This window comes from Anser brachyrhynchus, assembly GCF_964034855.1.
Source record: "Anser brachyrhynchus genome assembly, chromosome: 2".
Classification (NCBI taxonomy): domain Eukaryota; kingdom Metazoa; phylum Chordata; class Aves; order Anseriformes; family Anatidae; genus Anser; species Anser brachyrhynchus.
The window spans coordinates 91,940,544-91,963,815 of NC_137695.1; the positions used below are offsets into that span (position 1 = coordinate 91,940,544).

The 23,272-nt window shown below is 37.6% G+C and overlaps 1 protein-coding gene across 4 annotated transcripts in view; it reads right to left on the reverse strand.

The window, feature by feature from the left end:
- The window catches only part of TMEM245 (transmembrane protein 245), a 94,484-nt gene that overhangs the window by 64,394 nt on the left and 6,818 nt on the right, over positions 1 to 23,272 (reverse strand). For 3 of the 4 annotated variants that reach the window (XM_080582270.1, XM_080582267.1, XM_080582269.1), the window contains exons 2-7: positions 18,161 to 18,278; positions 16,959 to 17,060; positions 16,248 to 16,355; positions 10,910 to 11,119; positions 6,186 to 6,355; positions 1,927 to 1,950 (exon numbers count right to left, since the gene is read on the reverse strand). In XM_080582270.1, the coding sequence (XP_080438396.1) occupies positions 1,927 to 1,950; positions 6,186 to 6,355; positions 10,910 to 11,119; positions 16,248 to 16,355; positions 16,959 to 17,060; positions 18,161 to 18,278 (732 nt within the window). The remainder of the gene's footprint in view (positions 1 to 1,926; positions 1,951 to 6,185; positions 6,356 to 10,909; positions 11,120 to 16,247; positions 16,356 to 16,958; positions 17,061 to 18,160; positions 18,279 to 23,272) is intronic. The other variant, XM_080582268.1, reaches the window with a different exon arrangement.

The window sequence follows — 23,272 nt, forward strand, 5'->3', positions numbered from 1 at the left end:
CAGAATCATCAAGGTTGGAAAAGACCTCTGAGACCATCTGGTCCAACCATCACCCTACCACCAATGCCACCCACTAAACCATGTCCCTAAGCACCACGTCCAACCTTTCCTTGAACACCCCCAGGGACGGTGACACCACCACCTCCCTGGGCAACCCGTTCCAATGGCTGACTGCTCTTTCTGAGAAGAAATGTCTCCTCATTTCCAACCTGAACCTCCCCTGGCACAACTTGAGGCCACTCCCTCTAGTCCTATCACTAGTTACCTGTGAGAAGAGGCTGACCCCCAGCTCCCCACACCTTCCTTTCAGGTAGCTGTAGAGAGCAATGAGGTCTCCCTGAGCCTCCTCTTCTCCAGAGTAAACAACCCCAGTTCCCTCAGCCGCTCCTCACAGGACTTGTGTCCCAGGCCCTTCACCAGCTTCGTAGCCCTTCTCTGGACATGCTCCAGGCCCTCGATGTCCTTCTTGTACTGAGGGGCCCAAAGCTGAACACAGCACTCGAGGTGCGGCCTCACCAGAGCTGACTACAGGGGAATGATCACCCCCCTGGTCCTTCCTGCTGGCTACACTATTCCTGATACATGCCAGGATGCTCTTGTAGCATCACTTGTCACCTGTCTCCCACAGCAGGCACCAGCTGGCCACCCATCCTGTTAAGAGAACCTTTTGGAGGGTTGTATGAGTGCCCTTCAGGGCCTGCATACGCTACTCACTTACATTAGTTTTCAGTGTCATTCAGAACAACAGTACTTCAGGTATCTTTCACAACATCCAAGGCAGATCCATGGTTTCTATTTTAACTGTTACTGAGTAGAATTGATAGGTGGCTGATCAAAGATTAATGCTGTTTATAAACTAAGAAACCACTCTGATGCACCCACTAGTACTGAAGTGATGAGAATAAAAGTTGCATTTGCAGATACGGTATTTAGTTTCTCTCTCTCTCTCTCTCTCTCAATTTCCATATTTTATCACACACTCAATCTTCATTGCCAAAACTGAGGTTCTTCAGATGTAACATCCCTACAGGCATCTTTCTCCAGCTCCCTGCTTCGCTGAAGCAACTGCACTGCCCAAGTCTCACACAGACATCGCTGCACTGAGGAGTTTTCCAGACTTCAGTCACACCTGAGGCCAAACACGGACTGATTCAGCTTTAACTTCTCTTGAGATGCGGGTTCTCCAAGACCAATTGCTAGTCCCAGTGGACTAAGATGAGTGATGTCAACTGAGGAGTATATTTCATACATAACACATCACGTACTTTTAAAATACATGCAAAAAATAAAATAGTTAGCTATACCAACTGCTTTATTACCTTTTTTTTTTTTTTTTAAACTAGCCACCATTCCCTGAGAGTGTCATTATATTCCTCAGTTCTCAGACCATGGGTACCTTCATTTCACTCACGCTACACTCAGTATGACAATGTACAGGCCAACTTGACACTTCAAAATGCTTTAAAAGCAATGAGAGAAACCAGCCAATGCTCTGTATGCAAGCACCTGTGTTCCTAGCTTTTCAACTGTGCTTCAAGCCCTGACCCTCAGCACTCCCAAGTAAATTCTGGTAACCGATGCATTCCTGGGCAGAGGACAGCTCTCTAGTCAGGGAATTCACTGGTTTTGTTACGCATATATATGGTGAAGATGAAGTGCAACTAAACCAAACTACCACTTGAAAAGCAATATTCTGCTGTACAAACCATGTATCTATGTGCATTTATTTTAGAAGACGACATGAGATCAGGTAGAATTACATGACCTTCAGTAGCTTATATCAAGAGCTGGAAAAGAGACACTTGGGAGAGAAAACTAAGAAGCAAGGCATGTTAAGGAGTTCATGCTGGAAAAAAAAAAAAAAAGAAACCCTCCCCAAAACCGCAGAATCCATTAGTTGGAATCACAATTGTTTGGTTTATTTACCTTCTTATTAAGCCAGTGCCACAGCTTGTCAGTGGCAGAGGGAGATGGAAGAAAAGGGAAAAAAAAGACAAGAACACAGTGGAAAATTATTGAAAAACGCAGTAATAGAAGGAGGGGAAAGCAATGAGAGGCAGGCAGTCATCCACAGAATGAAAATGAAATCGTTCCAGACACAAAGGTAAACTGCAATAGGAAAAGAGCATAGAAACTTTGAATGCAAGAATATAGATTTTACTATTAACATGTACTTTTTGAAATAAAGAGGGGATATAACAAATAAGAACAACTGTAATGATATTAACAGAGCAATCAGCATAACCTGGGCAATTCCAGTTTCGTTATACTAACAGCTAACATTTCAGGGTAGGATTTCTACTTTGAGAAGTGCACATTACTAAAGTAACAAAACTTAACATGAGATACTTATTGAGTGCATTAATACTCCAACCCAGGCAGTTTCATTTGTATTTCAAAACACCCTTGTTATGTCAATTACTATTTAAAATAAAATTTTAGTACCACACTCATATTACAACATTCATATTCAATGTCACAACATGGAAAGAAATATCAAATACATAATTAAATCTGATATACACACAAAGCAAAATATAGATCAAACAAATGTATAGACATTATTTTTTATTTTTTTTTTTAAACTAGTTCTCACCGAAGTGCACAAGTACACTCATTTTAAGGCTTAGTTTATGTAGGACTATACTCTTAACTCCAGCCATTACCATTCAGACAGAAGCATAACCACAACAGTGAAAAGCTTTAACGTTATTGTTCATCTGTGTTAGAGGTTAAGACCAAGTATATGAAGTTTGTTCCTCCCTGAAAATAAGAAAGACCATTAAGCTCTTAATTAATCTAGGGTTTTCACCAATTGGCTGAAAGCATATTAGCTCTGAATAAAAATAAAACCTAAGGACATTATCTAATTAAAAAAAAAAAACACTCAGAACGTTAATTAAGTTTTATCAGAAGCAAGAAGTGGATTACAAAGAAATATGAACACCAGGGAATCTGAAAATAATGGATGTTACAAAGCACCCAGTTTTCCTACCTACTTGTATGGCTTCAGTGTACTCACAGAAAGAAGCACAGTCGTGGAAAACAATGACAATGCTTCAAAAGCCTCAAATTGCCACTGTACAATTTGTTTCTATTTTACTTCTTACTGAAAAAATGTAGAAGTGTAAATATGTTTACAGATTCAACATCATACTTTTGCTTCTAATGTTACTTTTGCATATACTAATAGTAAAATCTGCTGTACATTAGGCTTATTTTGGGGAAAAAAGAAGTAGATCTCATGGCCGTATTACTCTAGTTAACAACTACAGTGCAACAAAAGCTAGAGCTCCAGTCTTAGCCTGAGCTTTAGCAGAATGTGAAAGGAAGTCATTTTGGTATTTTTATGTAATTTTAGCCTCCTGGAATTGGATGATAAATACAATAACTAGGAAATAACACTGTATGTCAAAAATAAGAATCATTTTACTATTAAGGTTTATTAGAGAAAATATGGGGGACTCTACCTGCCTATTATCTTACCAATCCCTATATTTAAGTAGTTCTATAAATGTGATCAATCTACATTTAAAAACAGGTTATAGCTTAAGTCTAATGTTCAGGTCATTCAAAATGAGTAAGGCTACAGTGACTTTTTCAGTTTATTACTGGAGTAAGGTTTATACAACATCTTATATGTCTATGGAATTATTTCCTAGAATAGCACACGCACTGGTAGAGATTCTGCCTAGTTACTACTACCTGCTTTAACTACATGCTAAATTTTGTACCCAAAGAACCAAACTTTGACTTTACCCTAAGTACAATCTACCACAGTCCTCCACATATAATGTTCTAGTACACTACATCTAGAAGCACCTTATGTTAACTGTATGATTTGCAGAAGTCTACCAGAAAGCATGCATGCAAAATAATAGCACATCCTAATTAACAGAAAGTCTAGTGTGTGCAGCTGATCCACTGATTATGCTAAACTATTTAGCAAACTCTAATCAAAACAAAACTACTGTCACCATATTAAAACTTTTTTTTTTTTTTAATTTTATCAGACTGAAGTAAATTTTCAGTTCTTGACTGTTGTTAAGCATACCATAACTACTAAGTTTTAAGGTGATTAGGTGGATGACAACAGAAACCTTTTCCCTCCTCTTTCCTCCAGGAAGCCGCCCATGTCTGAATTGCTGTTTGTCTACTCCAGGGGGCAAATCCACGATCAGGGACTAAAGAATACAGTATTGACACTGTATTTCTAGAATCCGCATTTAAACCAGGCCTGCACATATAGGCACAGCTTCACCTACTGTTTATAATGAAAATGAAAAGCAATGCCCTTTCTTTCTTCTTGATCAGAACTTCTCTTCAGTTCAAATTTGTCTGCATTTCCAAGATGATAACCAGAGGTTGATGAGCAATCGGGAAGAAGTACAGCAGCTCTTTTACTTATTTATTTTAAACTGCTTTTAGTTAAGTAATTGGCCTAATCCTACTGGCATTGCTTCCCAAATTCTCAGAAATACAATTCATCCATGATCTTACAATGCATAGAATAAGCATAACCAATAGAACTTAAAAATATGAAAGCGTTAGTGTGACAAGCATTGGAAGCCCACAATTCCAGCCACCCATGACAAAGCCAGGTGAATTTTAGTTAGAATCGGCACAAAAAAGGACAACAGCATCATGCAGAATATCAAATGTCTTTCTTATAAAGGCCTGAAGAGCTTGGGTTGCTTTAATACACATAGCACAGACACAGAAGGAATATGACTGTCAACTAAAAATGGGGGGAAAGATAGAGACATGTATTGTGTCAACACTGATCTTTTGCTTAGACAACAACAACATAAATATAAACTGACCTTGTATACATTTAAGCTGGAGAGTGGGAAGTTCTGGTGCACATTAGGACAAAAACCCCTACCTTCTTCAAGGAAAAAAGACTTAATGGAATTAGGAAGGATCCTGTATCATACAGTTCTGTGATACACAGACACTAAACTTGACGAGACAGAAAATATATGCACTGTTGTGCCTAGAGATTTTTCTTACTTCCAAAACAAAAGCTTTTAGTGAAAACCTTTGTATACTGTAAGCTTTCCCCCTCTCTAACACATTAATCTTTCCCACCGTCTTTCAGAACCCCACTTAACTTGTTCATAGCTGTATTCTGGAAAGAGTTTTCTTTTTCAGAAAAATTCTTCCTCAATGAACCCCGTAGAACTTACTTATTTCCCACAGCCAGTTAATGCTTTTGTTGACCTTTTGGCATCCATTTACCCATTAGATCTGGGCTAAAGCACTTTATTTTCCTCTCAGAATTCAGAGGTATAAACTGCAAGCATCTGCCCAGGTGCTGATGCTCTGACAAATGTACTTATAGGATACAGCCCTTTACTTACTGAGAAGTCTGAGGTAACAGCTTTTTTTTTTTTTTCTAAAGCAGAGAATAATTCAACAAAATAGTTACAGAAAGTACATTCTCACACACTAGCAAAACTATTACAAACAAAATATTTTATCAAGTTAAGTCAAAACTTAGAATTCCAAATGGAGTAGTGTTCTTAAATTTTATGGAGCTTTCGAACTCTGCAATTTGCAATGCAGATGCGGGTACATTTTGAAAGGAAGGGGAGAAGGGAGAGGATCACAGAAGCCTTATTCTATGGATCTTCCCATATTGCTTATTCCACATATTTCTTCTCTTCCAGAGCAAAGCCTCCCTTCTGTACCATGCCACTGTGTTCAACACCTATTCATCCATATCGTATAAACAAATGTGTTTGAACTCGCTCAGGTCCTACCTTCCAGAAGAAGGTGGGTTGCTTTTTAAGATTAAGTTTGCGCGATAAAGTAGTAACATTTCATTCTTCATATTCAAGCTCAGAGAGTTTAATTTCAAAATCTTTGTAATCGGGTAAGGTGACTGAACTGTAGGAAGTTTGCATCACTCAAATAAGGAATCCTCTAAAGCTAACTCAGCTTTTTAAAAGTGACTTCTGTCAAGCTTTGCGTGTAATTATCGAACGAAGTTTAAACACGTACGTCAGTGTGAATAGTGACAGAAGACATGACCTAAATTACGCAGTAAGACAGATGTACTTTTATACATGACAGACATGCCCATTAGTGACAGACATTTATTTTAGAGTTAAGGCATCTCAGCACACAGTTAACACAATAATACGAATTTTCAGGTTGCTTAGGAAAATATGTAGAAATACCTTACTGTCAAGCTTCAGCATGACCCTTCCAAGCCCTCTGATGGGTCGTGGAGCAAGAGCTTCCTGACGTTCCTTCACAAAGTTTTCAACAAGTTGCCACCAACTTTTGCAACGGTTTGCCATGAAGTTCAAAACTCCAAAATGAACCACGAGTTTTTTCAGTGCCCAAACTGCAACGACAAGAAAGAAAATCAAGTGTTAGTGATTCCAGTGGAGCACCGCAAGACTATGTATCTATTCCAGTCTGAAAGACCTATGAAAATGAAAGAAAAAGATTAAGTTTTAATTTGCATTAGAAACCACTTCCAGAATTTTGAAGTGGTTTTACTACTAATCTCCTCATTCATTTTACACACATGCCTATCAACGTGGAATTTAAATTACACAAGCACAAAAGTGCCCGAGCACTGCACACTTAGGCATACAAGGCTTCGGCAAGACCTGAGATAAGCAGGTACCATTCCACAAGTCCGGTACAGTGCATTTAGCACATGTTCACATATGTACCACAGATACCACATTCAGAACTTAATGGGATGCTATATGTAACAGAAATTGTTCAGCCTCATTTCTTAAGTATTAGGCTTTCTACTGTTAAATCCGCATTTTCCGTTTAAGGACTGACAGCAGGTCGTGAAGTTAACACGTAAATCTTAAACTGAAATACAATTACTGATTCATTATTGCTTTTTAACATCTAAAGCATTGTCCTGAGATCAGCTTTACATCTTGGCTTCAAAATGACAACCGAAAAATCCATACTGTACCTCAAAACCAGACACAAGAAATACGAACCTTTTTTTTTTTTATTTGCTACCACAAATAGGTTTTCTCCAACTTTCCTAACCTGTGTTCTTGACAACACTGGAGAAGCCTAGCATTAATTACAGAAACAAAAGATCACATTGGTTTATCTCCAATGAGATACAGCCCACAGAATTCTGCATAAGGCTTATCAGTCTAATTCTGTATCGTTGTTCTCCCTCACCTAACTGAGTATATATATACAAAAATTGTGAAGCATCACAATACGGAATGCGAAAGCAAAGAAAGCATGCTACATACAAAACCTTCCTTGGAACCTAATAGGCCCTTAATAGCCACGATATATCTGTCATAATTCTTATTATTCAACAGAATGTTACACCACTCTAAATAACTATCTTTTCATCGCTAAAAAAAGCAGGCAATCTTCCAAATACACTAGCAAAAGTAACATCACAACAGTGAAGTTTGTTAACTCATATTATAGACAAACGTTTGTATTACAACCAATTTTACCAGAGTATCGATGAAAGCATACCAGTCACAAAAACATCATTACATGATCCTTTATGCAGATATGCCTTAATTAAAATATTTGGCAGTGAGATATGGAGATCTCACAACCCAGTCCTGCCATGAACTATGGATGCAAAAACCTCTAGACAAAAATATGCTAAGTCCCCGAACACTGAAAACTGTTTATAAAGGAAAACAAAGTAAAGCCATTAGCAAGGGAATCCCATTTAGGTCATTTCTCCTACGTTTACTTTTTTTTTTTTTTACACCAGAAAGTAACTAACAGTGAATGTCACACGTAGATCAAAAATTATACTCAATGTTAAAAATTTTACTTAAACAGTCAAATGATTTTCTAGTGAAAATTTTTACCAGCAGCACTCCTTTGATTATATCACATTTACTGCAACATTTGATACTGAACTCCCCACCGCTAGATTCAAACATACTTTTATATAAGATTTTTTCTTTCCTCCAAACTAAACATACTACTTACTGCCACGCTTCACCACCACAATAATCTCTCTGCCCTCCAAAATTGTCATCACGCTTCTATTTGGAGGTATCCAAAATGGCATACATAACCCCAAAGGTTAACTTTTAATTTCCAGAGTGCATTCATCAAGGTGCCACAAAAGCCTATTATCTGTAAGCCATTTGTGTAGTACTTCATATGAAGAGCTCGCTCAACAATTCAGAAGTTTGGTTTACTTTCCTCTGGCACCACCATGTGGCAAATAATAGGATTTATTTTCTTAAAGAAATAAGCTTTCTAATAAATATCACCTGGTAAACAAAATGCAGAAAACAGTGCGAGTGCCAACACCTAACTTTTAAGTTGAAGCTCTGTATGATATAAAGCAACTGATGGTAAATACACAAACGGCTCCTCAGCGAAACAGAGCAAGCTGGCATTTTACAAGCAATCAGCATATTTGAAATGACATTCTAACCTTCTGCTATTAAATATAAATGCAGAAATATCTTCTAGAATAACTGATGGTACTCATTGCAAATGTGATGTCAAAAGGTCCTAGAGTCCATCACACAGCTGTAACTGTATGAGGATGAAATGAGTCAAGAGAAAAAGCAAAAGGGGTTTTGTTATTAGAAAAACATGAGCAAAAGAACAGAAATACTGCATAGTAAGACATTTCAAACACCTCCAGGGAGCAGAAAGTGACCCAAAGACAATAACTGAATTAAAAAAAAAAAAAAAGGCATGAGGCAGAATAAGCAAGAAAGTAAATGAAAGATCTTAAGACTAATACCAGGATCCCCAGGTTCTCATCATTGAATCAATGCTAGAAGTGTTCCACAGACTGGTTTAACATTTAGCTTTTGAATTCAAAATTTATTTTTTTACCGTTTTATGTAGTATTTTCTATACCTTAAACAATTTTAAAGGAGCATCTCATTCTGTTGAAGTACAAATTACTTCAAGGGAAAATGGTAATGGTACCAAGATACTACTAATAATCTAAATACTATTTCATGTACATCCTGTCTACCAACAGGAGGAACCTGGGCAAAATTAACCCTTTTCTACTTAAAGGTGTTTTGTTGTTGTGGTGGTGGTGGTTGTTTTTGAAACATACTAGATGCATTCTCCTCGAAGTCTCAGAAATTCTTTATAGTCTCCTTAAACTTGGAAAGTCACAAGAAAACTTGCTTTATATGCCTTCTTATTTTCCACCAGTAAGTATTTTTAGTACCATCTCTCTTTTAACAGCCCAGGTTATCCTCATTTGCCTTCTCACATTTGATATATGTGATCCAACAGTCTAAATTTGTCTCTGTTCATCACCATACTGCCTTCTCATAATATTTTTGATGATCTAGTTATATTCATCAGTTATACACCAAGAAAAAACACCTGCTAGTATATTCAATGTTGCTGCTAGGACAACAGGTAACAAATATTCTCAAAATTAATTTGTATTTTGGCTTGCTTTCAGGTTAGAGGATTGTTCAGGTAGAGGATTTAAACTTAAGGACTGGCAGCAGCAGCGTTCATCCACTTCAGTTACAGATGTATGCTCTGGTCTAGATTTGCCTGGCTTAAACTTAAAACCAACCACTCATTGACACCTGCCCAACAGCCAAACTATTGTGTCCATTTTTCTTTCCCACACGAGCAGATATTTCTAAACAGTGGTTATATCACTCCAAGACTTTGTGTCTTCAATAAATTAGGCCACTTAAGCTCCACTCCTAGCTAGTTTACAACTGATTTTCTAACCCCTTCATCATTTTTATGACATATGACCACTCTATCATCACCATTTGCCATGTTGCCCAGACACCATGACTGGGGAGTTTCTTCTGCAGCAACTGCAATGGAATGAAACAAAGATCAAAACTCTTTTTAGCCTGCGTTCAGCTATTTAAATGCCCAACATCACCCTTTAGCTCCAGCTACAGTGTCACAGTCAAACGCACAGCTGCTTCTTTCACCATGCCTCTCATAGCCCCTGTGATCTGTAAGCATATACAGCCCACGCCAGAGCACAGGGAAAGAGTAAGAAGCTCCATGGGTACTTCAGCTGCTTCCTGAGGACAACCCACAGCACTTAGGAAGAGAATAATTAGCTACACTTAAATGTTAGATATATATATATATATATATATAAAATGCTGAAAACTAGAGTTTAAAGAAAATACCTTAGAGAAAGATGGAAGAAACTGGGGAGCTATGTTTATGGAGGATGAAGAGAGAAAAGACTTTCATATTCATGGTAGCTCATGCTGATTTCCAGAGTTCTTCCCTACCCACCCTCCAAAAAAAGGTATTGCAAAAAAGTGGCATTCAGCATTAAAATAATTTCTTCAGATAGCTATCATAAATATTCCATTCTTTCTTGATATGGAAGAGAACAGATACATGTAGATGTGAAGTGGCAAAGCTAATTAACCTCTAAGCTAGAATCAGAATCAAATTTATCTTGTGACTTGTCCACAGAACCTAGCAACCCTTTTTCAATGGAAATTAAAACAGATGCATGAGCTATATTTCAATATTGAGTAACAGCTAAAACATTCTCTATTTATAAATACAAAAACATGAAAGACAAGACATTAAGAAGAAGAAAAACGAAGTACTCCAAACCCAAAGTATTTTTACAATATAAGGTGCATCACTAAATTATTCCAGGTAACATACATACTAACGACAGTCAACAGACAAAGCAATTCTACAGCGACAGAGTTATCGTCTACATGGTAACAGACAGCACACATGAATCCTACCTGAAGCTACAATTCAGCAAGAACGTTGTCACATACTTGAACTCTGAACACTTCAAAATGAAGAGTCTTGAAAAAGCTTTAAATTTAAAGAAATCATATAAGCCTACAGGCCTTTCCTTCTCCTTTGCTTTACCCAAAGCCTAAGGCTACCCAAAATCATCTTTTAAAAAAGACTTCTAGTAATTGATTACTACCTGCAAAAGGCACTGGCAATAGCTGCACAATCCAGAAATTTAGCCAGATCTGGACAATGACAATGGCCCACACAAGCGTAACGAAGTAAACATCACTGGTTTTCTTCTTTTTAAGAAAAGATCCAATCTCAGGTCTTTGTCTGCTCCCAGAAGAGGATGAAGAGGAGAAAGATGAAGACGCTTGTGGAGGCTGATCACCTTCTGTCACACCTAAAACAAACAAAAGCAAACAAAGTGGAAATTATCACATTAATGGTTACTACAGAACAGAATATACTTCCAAGAGCCAACATATTCTGCTTTTTTTTTTCCTTTGTAATTTCAGTAGAAGACAGGGACAGCTTGACACTGATCTGAATTTTGGAGAGCTAGAAAAGGGCCATGTAAGCTCTCCCACAACACGCTGCACCATGCCAGGCAGTGCGGGGAGCCGAGTAGAGATGCTATAGCCCCTAACAGGCCTCCTGTCGCTGCACGTAAATTACAAACTGAATGTACTTTAGCAAATAACCACAAAAACCTGAAAACCACAAAATATATTTCACTATCAGCAGGAAAAGCAGAAATCTATGTCTTAAAATTAATTTAAATTTCTCTTCAAGTACTCAAAACGAAACCTTAGATTTGCTCAAAGATCATTTAAACAAAACACAGTATACATTGAAGAGGATGCTTATATCTTACAAACTTCTTACTACACTTCATTTTCTAAACACGACAAATATAGCGCTCACTGTGATCCTAAACTGCTTGTGTAACCTACTTTAGTAACAAAAGCAATTACAGATTAGTAGGTAACAAATGCTGTCATTCATTTGTAAATTAGTAAAGATTAAATTCAATCCAAAAAAACGCGTGCTGATGGGTTAAAATCAAAGGCACTTAAGAATAAACAGGCAATAGTCATTTCAGGCAAAAAATATTATGTCCAATTTAAAGTTCTTGTACAGAGAACATGCCAATTTTGTATTTTTTTTTTTATATTTTACTTTTTAGTTGATAAGTCTGCCTAACATCAGGCTACTGTGGATGATTCCAAACCCGTATTCAGTCACTGCATGTACAACCTCTATTAACACCATTATTAAATTTTACTCAGGCCGCATGCTCAGCTGTGTGAGGAGAAATGCAGAAACTTTCCATGCACCACCACTTGAAAAACATTTACGGCCATTGTGGAAGAATGGGAACACAGGAACACCTGAAAAGCTACCGTGTGCTGAAGAATAAGAGGTAATTTGTATGCTGGTACACGCTGCTGCAGGTAAGCAACGAACACTGGACCTGTGTCACGTCAACACCAACCACTTTCCTTTCATGAAGAGAAACTGTTGTCAAAACTGTGTTAAAATACACTTACATGCATATCAAAAAAATCATGGTTCACACGTGCAATTTTAGCTGCAATGTGTCACTAAAGCTACTCCTAGACTAAAGCGTGACAGCTAGAGCGTACAAAAGACGGATTTGTCATACGTGTACAGTAGTGGCAAGTGACAAATTCTGCAGCCTCACACACTGGATGAGCACTCTTCTTTTGTTGTAGAAAGCTGCACTGGTGTTCTACAAGTAAGGGGAACTATTTTTAGAGCTTATAAGCACTTCCCAAACACACTAATGCAATAACGCAGATTTACTGATCCACAGTTGGACACTGAGGCAACGACTGAAACATCAGGTGGTTGCTGGTAACGTTTTTGGTGGAAATTCTGAATACTTCCAGAGGAATTACAGGAGGCAACCTGAAAGAAAGAACTCTGCAAGCAGCCAAATACAGCCGATGCTTCAGGGGGAGTGCTTCTTGGCAAGTCAGCTGATGGAATGAAGGCCAGCCCTATCATACTTGAACTACACTTTGGACAAAAAGACAGAAGTTAATTTTTCATAATGGGATAGGAAGTTACCTGTAAACAGAAGCTTTCCTAAAAAGATGGGGAAAGTGTTTTTGACTTAAGAAATAAAGGGGTCAAACATTCCCCTGTACTTCACATTCTATCCTTGAAGAAGCAAAAAAGCACACAAAGAAAGAGATGAACGAATCCAGCTTACAGTACACTTGAGAAACACAAGCTTGAAAGTTGAAGGTCCATAGCTGAGAATACTCCCCATCTATTCAACACCTTTCTTATTACATTTTTCCTCAAAATGTAATATATGTCAGAAGTAATATGACAAAATGCAGAAATTCAAACGTTTATCAAAGGGAAGGAAATGCTAAAAGACAAAATTCAAAACAAATGGATTTAATATGATGAAGCCTATGCCTCAAGATTAAAATTATCACTTTGTGCCCCAAAAGCAGTTAGTAACACAACCTTTATGAAAGAAAAATATATATATATTACTTCCTTTGGTAATGAAAACATTTATCAGCATATTTTTGCAATGAAGAAAATCTTAACTAAATAACAAAAACAATAACGTTAAGAGTAGTACCAATTAAACTGACTCACTCTCTTACAGCTTCCCTATTAACATAATCAGACTACACAGAATGCAAAACACAGATGGAATAAGCTGGCAGGAAAAAGAGAAGGAAAAAAAAAGACTATAAAAATCCTAGGGGATCCCAAGACATGACATCTTTTTCAGAATTTAGTTCCACAGTACTTTAAGCTGAACTATATTGACACTGCCTGTGACCCAGTCTTCTTCCCGTGCCAAACACACAGACTCCTTAGCATCAGAAATGCCATTTGGGTGAATGTATTGTAAGCCAGTTCACAGATTTGATCCAGTCCAAAAAACAAACACCACAAATGAAAAAAGCCACATTTTGCTGACAAGATGAGCTCTGCAAATCAAGGTGTGAGTGCCTCATTAACACAACTGGAGAAGGACTATCAGAACCTCGACTTAGAGTAACTTTAGGTTCTATAAAATTTCACTAACTGTAGTCCATTGTGGCTTTGGAGATAAAACTTGAAAAACACCTTTTTATCCTCTCACTAATGACAATATGACAGTCCTTCCCAAATAGCTAATATAACAGCCAATCAAGAATTCTACCAAAATCAGAATACACAATACAGGGAAGGGGGAGGGAAGGTATGGAAACATTTAAGGATTTTGGTTTCTATCATATTTGAAGCCAGCAAGACAACAGTGTCTTGCCTACAAGGCAGCTAACAGAATACTGCAGTAGTGCCTGCTTCTGAAGTTAGATACTTGGGTGCACTTGCTACACACTATGGAAATTTTTGGGACCTTCATAAGTTAGATCACCTTCCTTCTACCATTAAACTTCCCACTCCCAACACTAAAAAGCAGTATTCAACTACAAAATCAGGAAAACAAATAGTGTTCAGAAAAAAAAAATGTAAAATCAATACACCTTATTTTCCTTCCTGTTTTCTTCATGAAACTGAAGCACAAGAACAGTACAAACATGAAACATTGACTGTTTTGTGATTGAATTAATACAGTATATGCCTATCTCCTCCTACTTCCAGTTATCCAACCTTGACAATTACTGACATATATTTAGAGTAGATATAAGGAAGATCCCATGAAGTCTGATAGATTGATGGTGCAAAAACTTCCAATATCTTAAACTTCTCATAAAATAGCTGTATATTACACTGCAAGTTCCCAAGCAGAACAACGGAACATCCAGAAATCATGACAGAAGACAAACAACAGAGTTACAAATTCCTAACCCTGCAGGTAAAAACTTTTCGCTGTACAAGAACGATGTTTCATCACCATTCATGTAGAAAATCCAAACCAAAAATGACCAAAGCAAACACTCATAACAGAATACAATGCTGCTCCCCAAGAGACTGTTGAAAAAGTATTTTAACAATTGCTGAATGAAGACAGCAAACTCTGTATTTGTTCTTTTCCTGTTGTGAAAGAAAACAAAAACAGAACTCGCAAGATAAAGAAAAAAAGGTCATCAGAAAGAAAATAAGTCAAAAAACCACTCAATATAGGAGATACATTTGTAAAAAATCTGTAGTTTTCTTTCAGCCAAGAAAGGTTACATCTTGAAATCAGAAAAGAAATTGTCTTTAAGAGTAAGACTACAACTGGTAAGTTTAAAAAAAAAAGCACTTATACAGCACATTTGTGGGAGATTGTCACTTGACCAGATGTCCAAAACGCAGCCAAAAAAAAAAATAACAAACAACTAATTTCCAAGATAACATACAGCAATATAAGAAAATTTTCACCATGACACTCCATTCTCAAATTTCAGGACATACGTATTCTGTATTTATTTTCACGATAGTCTTGTAAAACGTAGAGACAAAGATAAGAAAACAATAAGTTGTCTAAAGCTGCCTGTTTTGTATTTTAAAAAGAAGCACTTTTCAAATACAGTTTACACTGACGTATTTGTAATTTGGAAGTGTGTTTATGTTTCACCGTAAGATTTCTGAAGAGATTGTTCTACATCAATTGTTTTACACCTGATAGCTGAAGTAACTTTTTAGTTTCATGCAAACTAGCCTTTAGGCAGAAGTTTTTAACACTACATGCTCAGAGCATTCTCTTTTGCACGCTCACTATGTTTCCTCCTCTTTGTAGTTCACACATTTCAAACAATATAAAGAACATCCTGTCTTGAAGAAGACTGCTCGGACATGGTCAATTTCAAGTTTAAGTTTTGGAAGTTCATGTTCTGTCAAGTTGAATGACCTGTTTTGTTTGTCTACTCATAGGAAATTGATGAAACCTTTCAACTGCCAGACATCCCTATAATAGCTTATATTTTAGTATCCCACTCCATCAAAGGCCTACCCAAAAAAATGATAGTAAGGCTTAAGACCAGAGACGGACATGTAAACGCCCTCTTTGTAGTTCTTTCAAGCCTTTTCTTACAGATTTCTAGTTCTGTTATTGCAAGCGAACATATCATAACTCAAAGCTACATTCTCAAGTAAACTCAAAGGAAGACTTTGAGCATTAGTTTAAAAGGAGAGCAAGGCTTTTTGTCACTGTGATGTACAGAAAAGTCATTCTGTAACCACTTCTGAAACCCAGTTATATCTTTTAACTCAAAACAAGTCAAAGAGAAGGGGAGGAAAATAAATAAAATAAATAATAAAGATCAGGGGAAAAATGCCCTCATTCTGAAAAAAAAAAAAAAGTCTGCTAGTCAGGTCTTCTAAATATACAGACAGCCACATACTACAATTCAGAAGACAGCTCTTAGATAATTATAATTGTCTTAACATTCTTAAAAACAGATAAACGACTTTCATAAAGTATAAATGTGCTATTTTGGAAGGGATGAAGAGGAGAGGGACTATTTTGAAATTTGTTCTTAATTCCCTCTAATTTCATGCCTTTAGAGAAAATTCAAATATTTTCTTACAGAGTATTCAGTCACCTGAGGGTTGTGAGGAACGTTCATTACTGGACTCGTCTTCTGTCATTGAAATTGCCATGGCAATTGTTGAAGCAGCAATGGAAATCATCTGACCAGGAAGCTCTGCCCCTGTAAAATATATATGTGTATGTAAATAAAAATAGGCTCAGGTCTTAAAATGTTGTATTTGTCGCTTGATATCCACTGAAGCTGCAGAAATAACAAGTATCAGAAATAACAAGAGGAGAAAAATATTTTTCTCAAAGTCTAAACACAAACCGTATTTTTAAGAAACTGATATATCCAATAATTTGTGGTTAATGTAAGAAGCTTGCTGGACGGAGCTGTCTCACTACTAAACCCATACTGCTCATTTATTTCAAAATCAGCCTTCAATTCCAAATTTCCTGGGCTTTACGCTTGAAGCTACATATAGGATTCTCTAAAACTATTGAAATATATTCTAAACTTCGTAGTTATGGGGGACTTGGTTTGAAAACGTGAGTAACTACTTTGCTATGGAAAACAGTCGATTGCAAAGATTTTCTGTGAAGAATCAAATATTCATTTCAACATGCATAAACCACTTTGAAGCAAATGTACTAAAATCTTACGGTTAATTCTGGCAATTTATATGATATTGAATTTACAGTAATACAGTCCAGATTCTCCCTCTTGACTTCACATATCTTTTGCCACCAATAACAGAAGAAATAGTGACTCATTTCTTACCAGAAGACTCCTTTCCATTCTGCTGTTCATGCAACATGCCTACAGTCATCAGAACAACTATAACCAGGAACACAGGAATTCTCCAGCAACCTGCCACAGAAGCTGAAACAGACAGTATTTTTATGAAATAAAAAATAATAATAATAAAAAAAAAGATGGCATACACCATTAATGAACCCTGTAATTAGCAAAACTAAGAAAAGTACCCCAACTACAAGAACAATATAGGGCAAAACTGAAAAGTTTCGCCAAAAGGCAAGCAGGTTTTCTGCATTCACAGGAACAAAGAATAAAAATAGGTGAGCAAGTATCAGAATTAATAAATCAAGTTGTTACCATTTCTAATGTCAGTGACTTTAAACTATGCTGATATACCTTAGAAAATAATTTTAAAACAATATACAGCATTACGTTAAGATATACACAAAGTAAAAACACTTTAGAAATCAGAGGCAAAACAAATCCCCCCCCCCCCCCAAAATCTGTATTTATTGTTAGATCTCTAGAGTGGCATCAAGCAGTGCCTTTCTTGGGTTTTGACTTTTCAGCTAGTACTTCCAGAAAACCCAAGACTGTCAAAACATAAGGAAAGGCAAAGCCACTATGTGCAGCTTCAAACCTCAAGAAAGCATCGCCATGCATTCAGAACATCCCTTGAAACCTGCTGCTAAAGCAAAGTTAATCATGAAATATGCTCTGAAACCTTCCATCGTGACACCCTTTTATTATTTGCCTAACACTGCCAACATAAGCTCTCATATAGATAATATAATCTGACATTGTTATATAATAGTAGTATTAAATTTGCATATTTAATCTTATATTTAATACTAACAGATTACTATAGTCTTGTATTTGCACTCATGTACTATACAGATCACACAGTAAATTTATTTGATATTGTTGGTATCAACATGCTTGTTGACTGCTGAATGACACACTTCAAATAAAGGGAAACCACAGCAAGTGCACACTGGTCAGCAGGAACGGAAGACAGAAGTTGCTCAGCTCCTTGATGCTCTTCCCATTCCTTACTCCAAGGCTCTCTGCTGGCTACGTGCAGCCAGAGTTACTGAGCAGAGAGGAAAACCTGCATCTTGATTGAGGCTCTATCGAGGGATTTAGAGAAAAAGCAAGAATAGCTTTGATTTCAAGACAACAGAATCTCTATAGACACATTAGAAAAATAACTTGTTACTCACCTAGGTGAAAGAGCAGCATGATCCAGACAGGAACGGAGACCGCTTTTAAGTAGCGTTCGGTGCTTATATTCCACTTGAATGAAACCATCAACAGGTAACCAAGCACCAAGGTCCATATCTTTAAGAGAAAGATACACACAGATAAACATTCATACTTGCAATACATACATATTTGTGTGCATGTGTGCACACACACATACCCCTAGCTGATACAGCGAGAGCGCTGATGTCAGGTTTTAGTTCCCAAATGCAGGTTTCTTAAAGGAGTGTCGACTACAGGAGTTTTAGCTCCATGTGAGGGAAATGTAAAGTTTGTGCAAAGCACAAGGAGACGAGGCCAGACGAGCTTTTGGTCTGCCTTCAGTATGGTTCAAGCATGAGGGGGAACACATGCTTTGTGTGAGTGAAACCCCAAAGGAAGATTCTGCAGCTGAGACCAAGCGACTGCTCTGAACTTCCACTGGAAGGTCAGAGTCTAAACGAAAGGGGGCCACCAGAAGCACCAGAGGGGCCTCAGGGGAGACAGGGCCAGCAGAGCACCACTTATTCTAGCAGGGCACAGCTTACCAGCTCCTGTGTGCCCCCTCAAACAGATAATGGACTTTATACCAAAGATGGTCTTTAAGAAGCTCAACAAAAACTGCTGCTCCTCAGCAGTGTTGGTTCACGGAATAGCCCTGCCTTTAAAATGACTCGTGACATGTAATTTTATCAAAGATCACTTAACTGAAGTCAAAAAAACCTTTCTGTGGTAGCAGATGAGATGTGCTCATTTGCTTTTGCTGCTTGTAACTGCTTTCTACAAGCCTGCTCACCAGATAAATGACAACCGAGAATTCTAAGTAAGACTAGAGATGAAGGATTTAAGCTTGAAAATGGTGAAAAGAAGAAAGCAGAAACTGTAAGAGACAGCGGGAGATAGAAAGCTGCTACTCGGCAAAAGATGTGCAATAAAAGAGGTATGAAAATCTTAGAAAAAAAAGCGTTCATTCTTATAAAATACTTTAAATATCATATATAATCATATATATGTGGTATTTCTGATATTTCCAAGTGGTCTGGAGGAAATCTGAACTGCACCAAGCTCAGCAGCCAAGCACTGATGGAGCCAGTTAACTTCAGCAGGAACTCTCAGGCACTTAAGGCAATTCAAAAATCACTTAAGAAATGCAAGCAAACATATACCCTTTTCATACCAATCTTTCACATCAAAGCTGGTCAGTGCAACTTTTCACTGTCACCTAACTGTAGTCACACGTCAACAAAACAGTGTAATACTTATGGCCAAATACAGACTCCAGGCTAAAGCCTAAAACTAATAAAACTCAGACATTAAGATTAAATTAAAAAAAAAAAAATTCAATTCTGACCTCAAGTGCATCACAGCACGCCTTTCACAGCACAGGTTCGTAACATATTCACTCACAAGGTGTACCACAGTGCAGTTTTAGGGAGAACTCAGCATGAAGATGCTGCCCTACTCCCTACTATCAGCCACACAGCATCTGTGTACCAGGCATATTCCAGCATCAAGACAATTTTTCTCTTTGGCTTTAATGATAAATTGCAAAAAACTGACACTCTAAATTCTATAAATTAGATCTTCTGATTAAAATATACCAAGAGTAGGAGAGTAACAAGGCATAAGCCTATGTTTCACAGCCAGCAAAGCAAAACACGTTCCACTGCTTTTAGCCATTCATGTAGCTGAACAAAAAGCTAGCATGAGGATTTAGGTATTCAATAATCATTATTTGTGTTCTAAGTTACAGTAACTCATAAATTCTCATTTTTAAAAACTTAGCAAATGATCCAAGTAATAGATTTATATTGATTAGTGTAAAAGAGCTTATTTTAGAAAAAAAAATCAGTCATCTTATTTCAGAAATCAAACAATAACAATCCTCAAGTCCTGTAAAGAAAACTATGCAGTCAACTGACCTATTCAATCAAGAGGTTTAATTTCTACACCATGGAGTAAGCAACTCACTATCGGTTCACATTATGGGCAAGCACTATCAAAATTCAGCAGCACCTCCCCGCGCTGCAAGAAACAAACACACTGCGTGGGACGTAGGGTAGCTCACTCCCAACAACTCACAGCTGAAAGCAACTGACAACAACTGACAAAGCAAATTCACCTCACTGGATGGTGGATTTTATCCCTTACTAACTTGGCAATAGCCTTTTTTCTGTTTAACCCTTTAAATTCATGTTATATAGCCCTTCCCACTGTTTTTTTCTGAATGGTGTCCAAAGGTTTTGGCCTCATAGGAGTGAAAATGTTAACAGCCTCTTCGTTATTACACAACCATCTCAACAACAGACAAAGAAATGAAGAATAAAAGATACTGCCTGCTTTCATTAACATTAAGCTTTTTCAATTTAAGCTTAATCATTGCACTAAACCTAGAATTAGTAAAAAATCCATGCTAAATCACAATGCGTATAAATTTGCTTTGTGTGTATACAGCTAACCAGGTGACTAACGCACACACTTCAGGTATTGCAGAATCCATCCGCTACCATAATTTCTTATTTATCAAGCTGAAGTCAGTCGCAGGTGCCTAACTTTCCCCATTTACTCTGAGATTTTAAATGCCTATTCGATCTCCGTTATACTTACAGGTATGCACAACTCTCATATATCAGAATTGTAGGATGGTTTAATCCAATACGCTTTCCTTCTTCTTTTCCTCACTTATCCTCACTGCCTGAACAGACAGCAAAGACCTCACTCCTCGTATCTCCTTTGCATTTTGTAGCACCTCTTGCAAATTTAAAACAATATACTTTTGCCTTTAGACATATTAAAAACAAATAAAAAAAGCAAGCTGTATACTTCCCTGAATAATAAGACTGCATTACAACTTCTCAGGGTTCACCATCCATTTTTGCATTACAGTGGTAAATTTAAAAGACCAGGTCTAGAGATGTCTACACAAGTCTGAGGGGCTTCAGTTCTCTTCCAACAGCCAACTGGAGGCAAAATTACACCACAAAAAAGCTGCAGCTTTTATGTTAAGATCAAGCATCTGCTTCAGTGTTTTGATTTCCCTTTTAAATTTTACTGCTGGAACGTCTAAGATTTATCAGCATGGCTGTTTCAACGTTACTGGAAGTCTGCTTTCAGTTGTAGTTAAAGCTGGGAGAATGTGAAAATCTGAGAAATGCTTTGGCATCATTTTTCAGTGAGAATGAGCTCTCTTGTCTCTTCCTCCTCAGCTCTCGACAACGGTTATGTTGATGAGTAAAACTTTTTATTTGCATAGCTCCCTCTTCCCGTCAGCAAGTTACTCTCTCTGGGAGAGGCTTCAGAGCTGATCTCATTTAGCAGCTCGCTGCTGCTGAACACAGAGGCAGCTCCCTTCTCCCACTGCTACGGATGCAGCCTCACCCCTTCTGCACTCCAGCTTCCACGTCCACCCAAGCAGCTCTAGTTCCCTCAGCTGAAAGAAAACTACTCGGGGAAAAAAAAAAAAAAGAAAAAGTTTATAATCTAATTCAGCTACAGCTGAGCATATCTCAGTTAATAAACTTCTTACCTACTTCATGGAAACCATCCCATCATAAACACAACAGTGAAGACCGAGGAGAATGAGGAACAGTCACTTCTGATATATGCCCTGCCAACCTCCCAAACATTTCCAGGTTTTAACAAATCAAGATCAAATGGCATGCTTCAACTCTTCCTTCTTCTAGTTTTCTACCCTCTGCCTTTGCCATCTCTAAGTGTTGTGTGTTTTTTTGTTCCCCCCCCCCCCCTCCTTTTTGAATGGAGTTATTTAAAGCAGCTTGAGGAAACTCTGGATCCAATTCAATTCAAATGTTTTCCTATTTCCAGTTTGCTTCAGGGCTATGACAAAACAAGAAATCCTCACCACCTCCCTCCCTGTAACATTTAAAAATGAAATTTTCATTTAGAGGTACAGATTTTCATCAGTTTTTCTTAAAGTAGTAAATACTTCAAACATTCACTAGCAGCCTTAATCTCCGACAGCTGCCATACAAAATCCATCGACTATGCACAGCACCTTCTGGTTCCCTCCCTGTTCCTTCATCAACCAGCTTTAACCAACAGAAAAGGATAAGCAGAGGAAAGGGTCGTTTATCCTTCCCTGTTCAGCTTTCTATTGCAGAAACCCATTTCCTCCAATAATATTTCCATTAGAAAAAAAAAACTTTGGCATGCGATTATCACTTACTTTTGAAAATCAAATTATGGACCATCAGAACAAGAGGACATTTCCAAGCAAGCTGCCTAACGCACACACCTATCTAGGCACCATACAAATAAATCCCTACAAAAAAGGGACTTCATCATTTTAGTATTCTGCAGTCAGCAGCAGTCACACACACACACACAGGACTCTTCTCAGCCACTCCACGTGTGTTTTGCAAACTTTTAAAATGGTGCTACACTGAGCGAAGCCGGTTGAAGAAGAGATCTGGTGACAGCAGCTCGTTATTTCTACCTCCTCCTCCTCGCTGGCAAAGGAAAGAACCCATGGCAAAAGCTGAGCAGAACAGCGTGGACTTGAAAACTGAAGACACTCTAGGCTTTAAATGCATAGCTAAAAGCCAAATTGCGTTTGCCACTACAAATATCACAGCATCTTCTTTGTGTGTCCATCTGAAAACGTTTTTCTAAACAAGAAAAAAAGATATTAAGAAGGCAAGTGAGAAATGTTATTTTTATTCCAGTTTTCAGAAGCAAAATTAACTTCATGTGGTTATACTGTATATCGCACAGGACACAAGAGGAAAGATGCCACAACATGCAAAGTTCAGCAGAGTGAAGAAAGCATAACTGCCCTTCATTTTACATGGAGCTAATTTTTGTCAAAGAGCTACAAAACCAAACAAACCTAGGTACACAGATAATGCTATTGCCCACCTCGGAGCAAACTCAACCACTTCTTCCCTTCACTAGAGAAGCCTGCATTTACCTACGCAGATAAATGACAAGTGTACACCTGCCTGAGCGTGTTATTCCTTCTCCTAAACCCCTGGGAACACAAATATGGACCAGTTCCATTCCTCCCAGAACCCCAAACTGTGAAATATATCCACTTTGATATCTTTAACACCCAAGGGCTACTAGACCAGCTT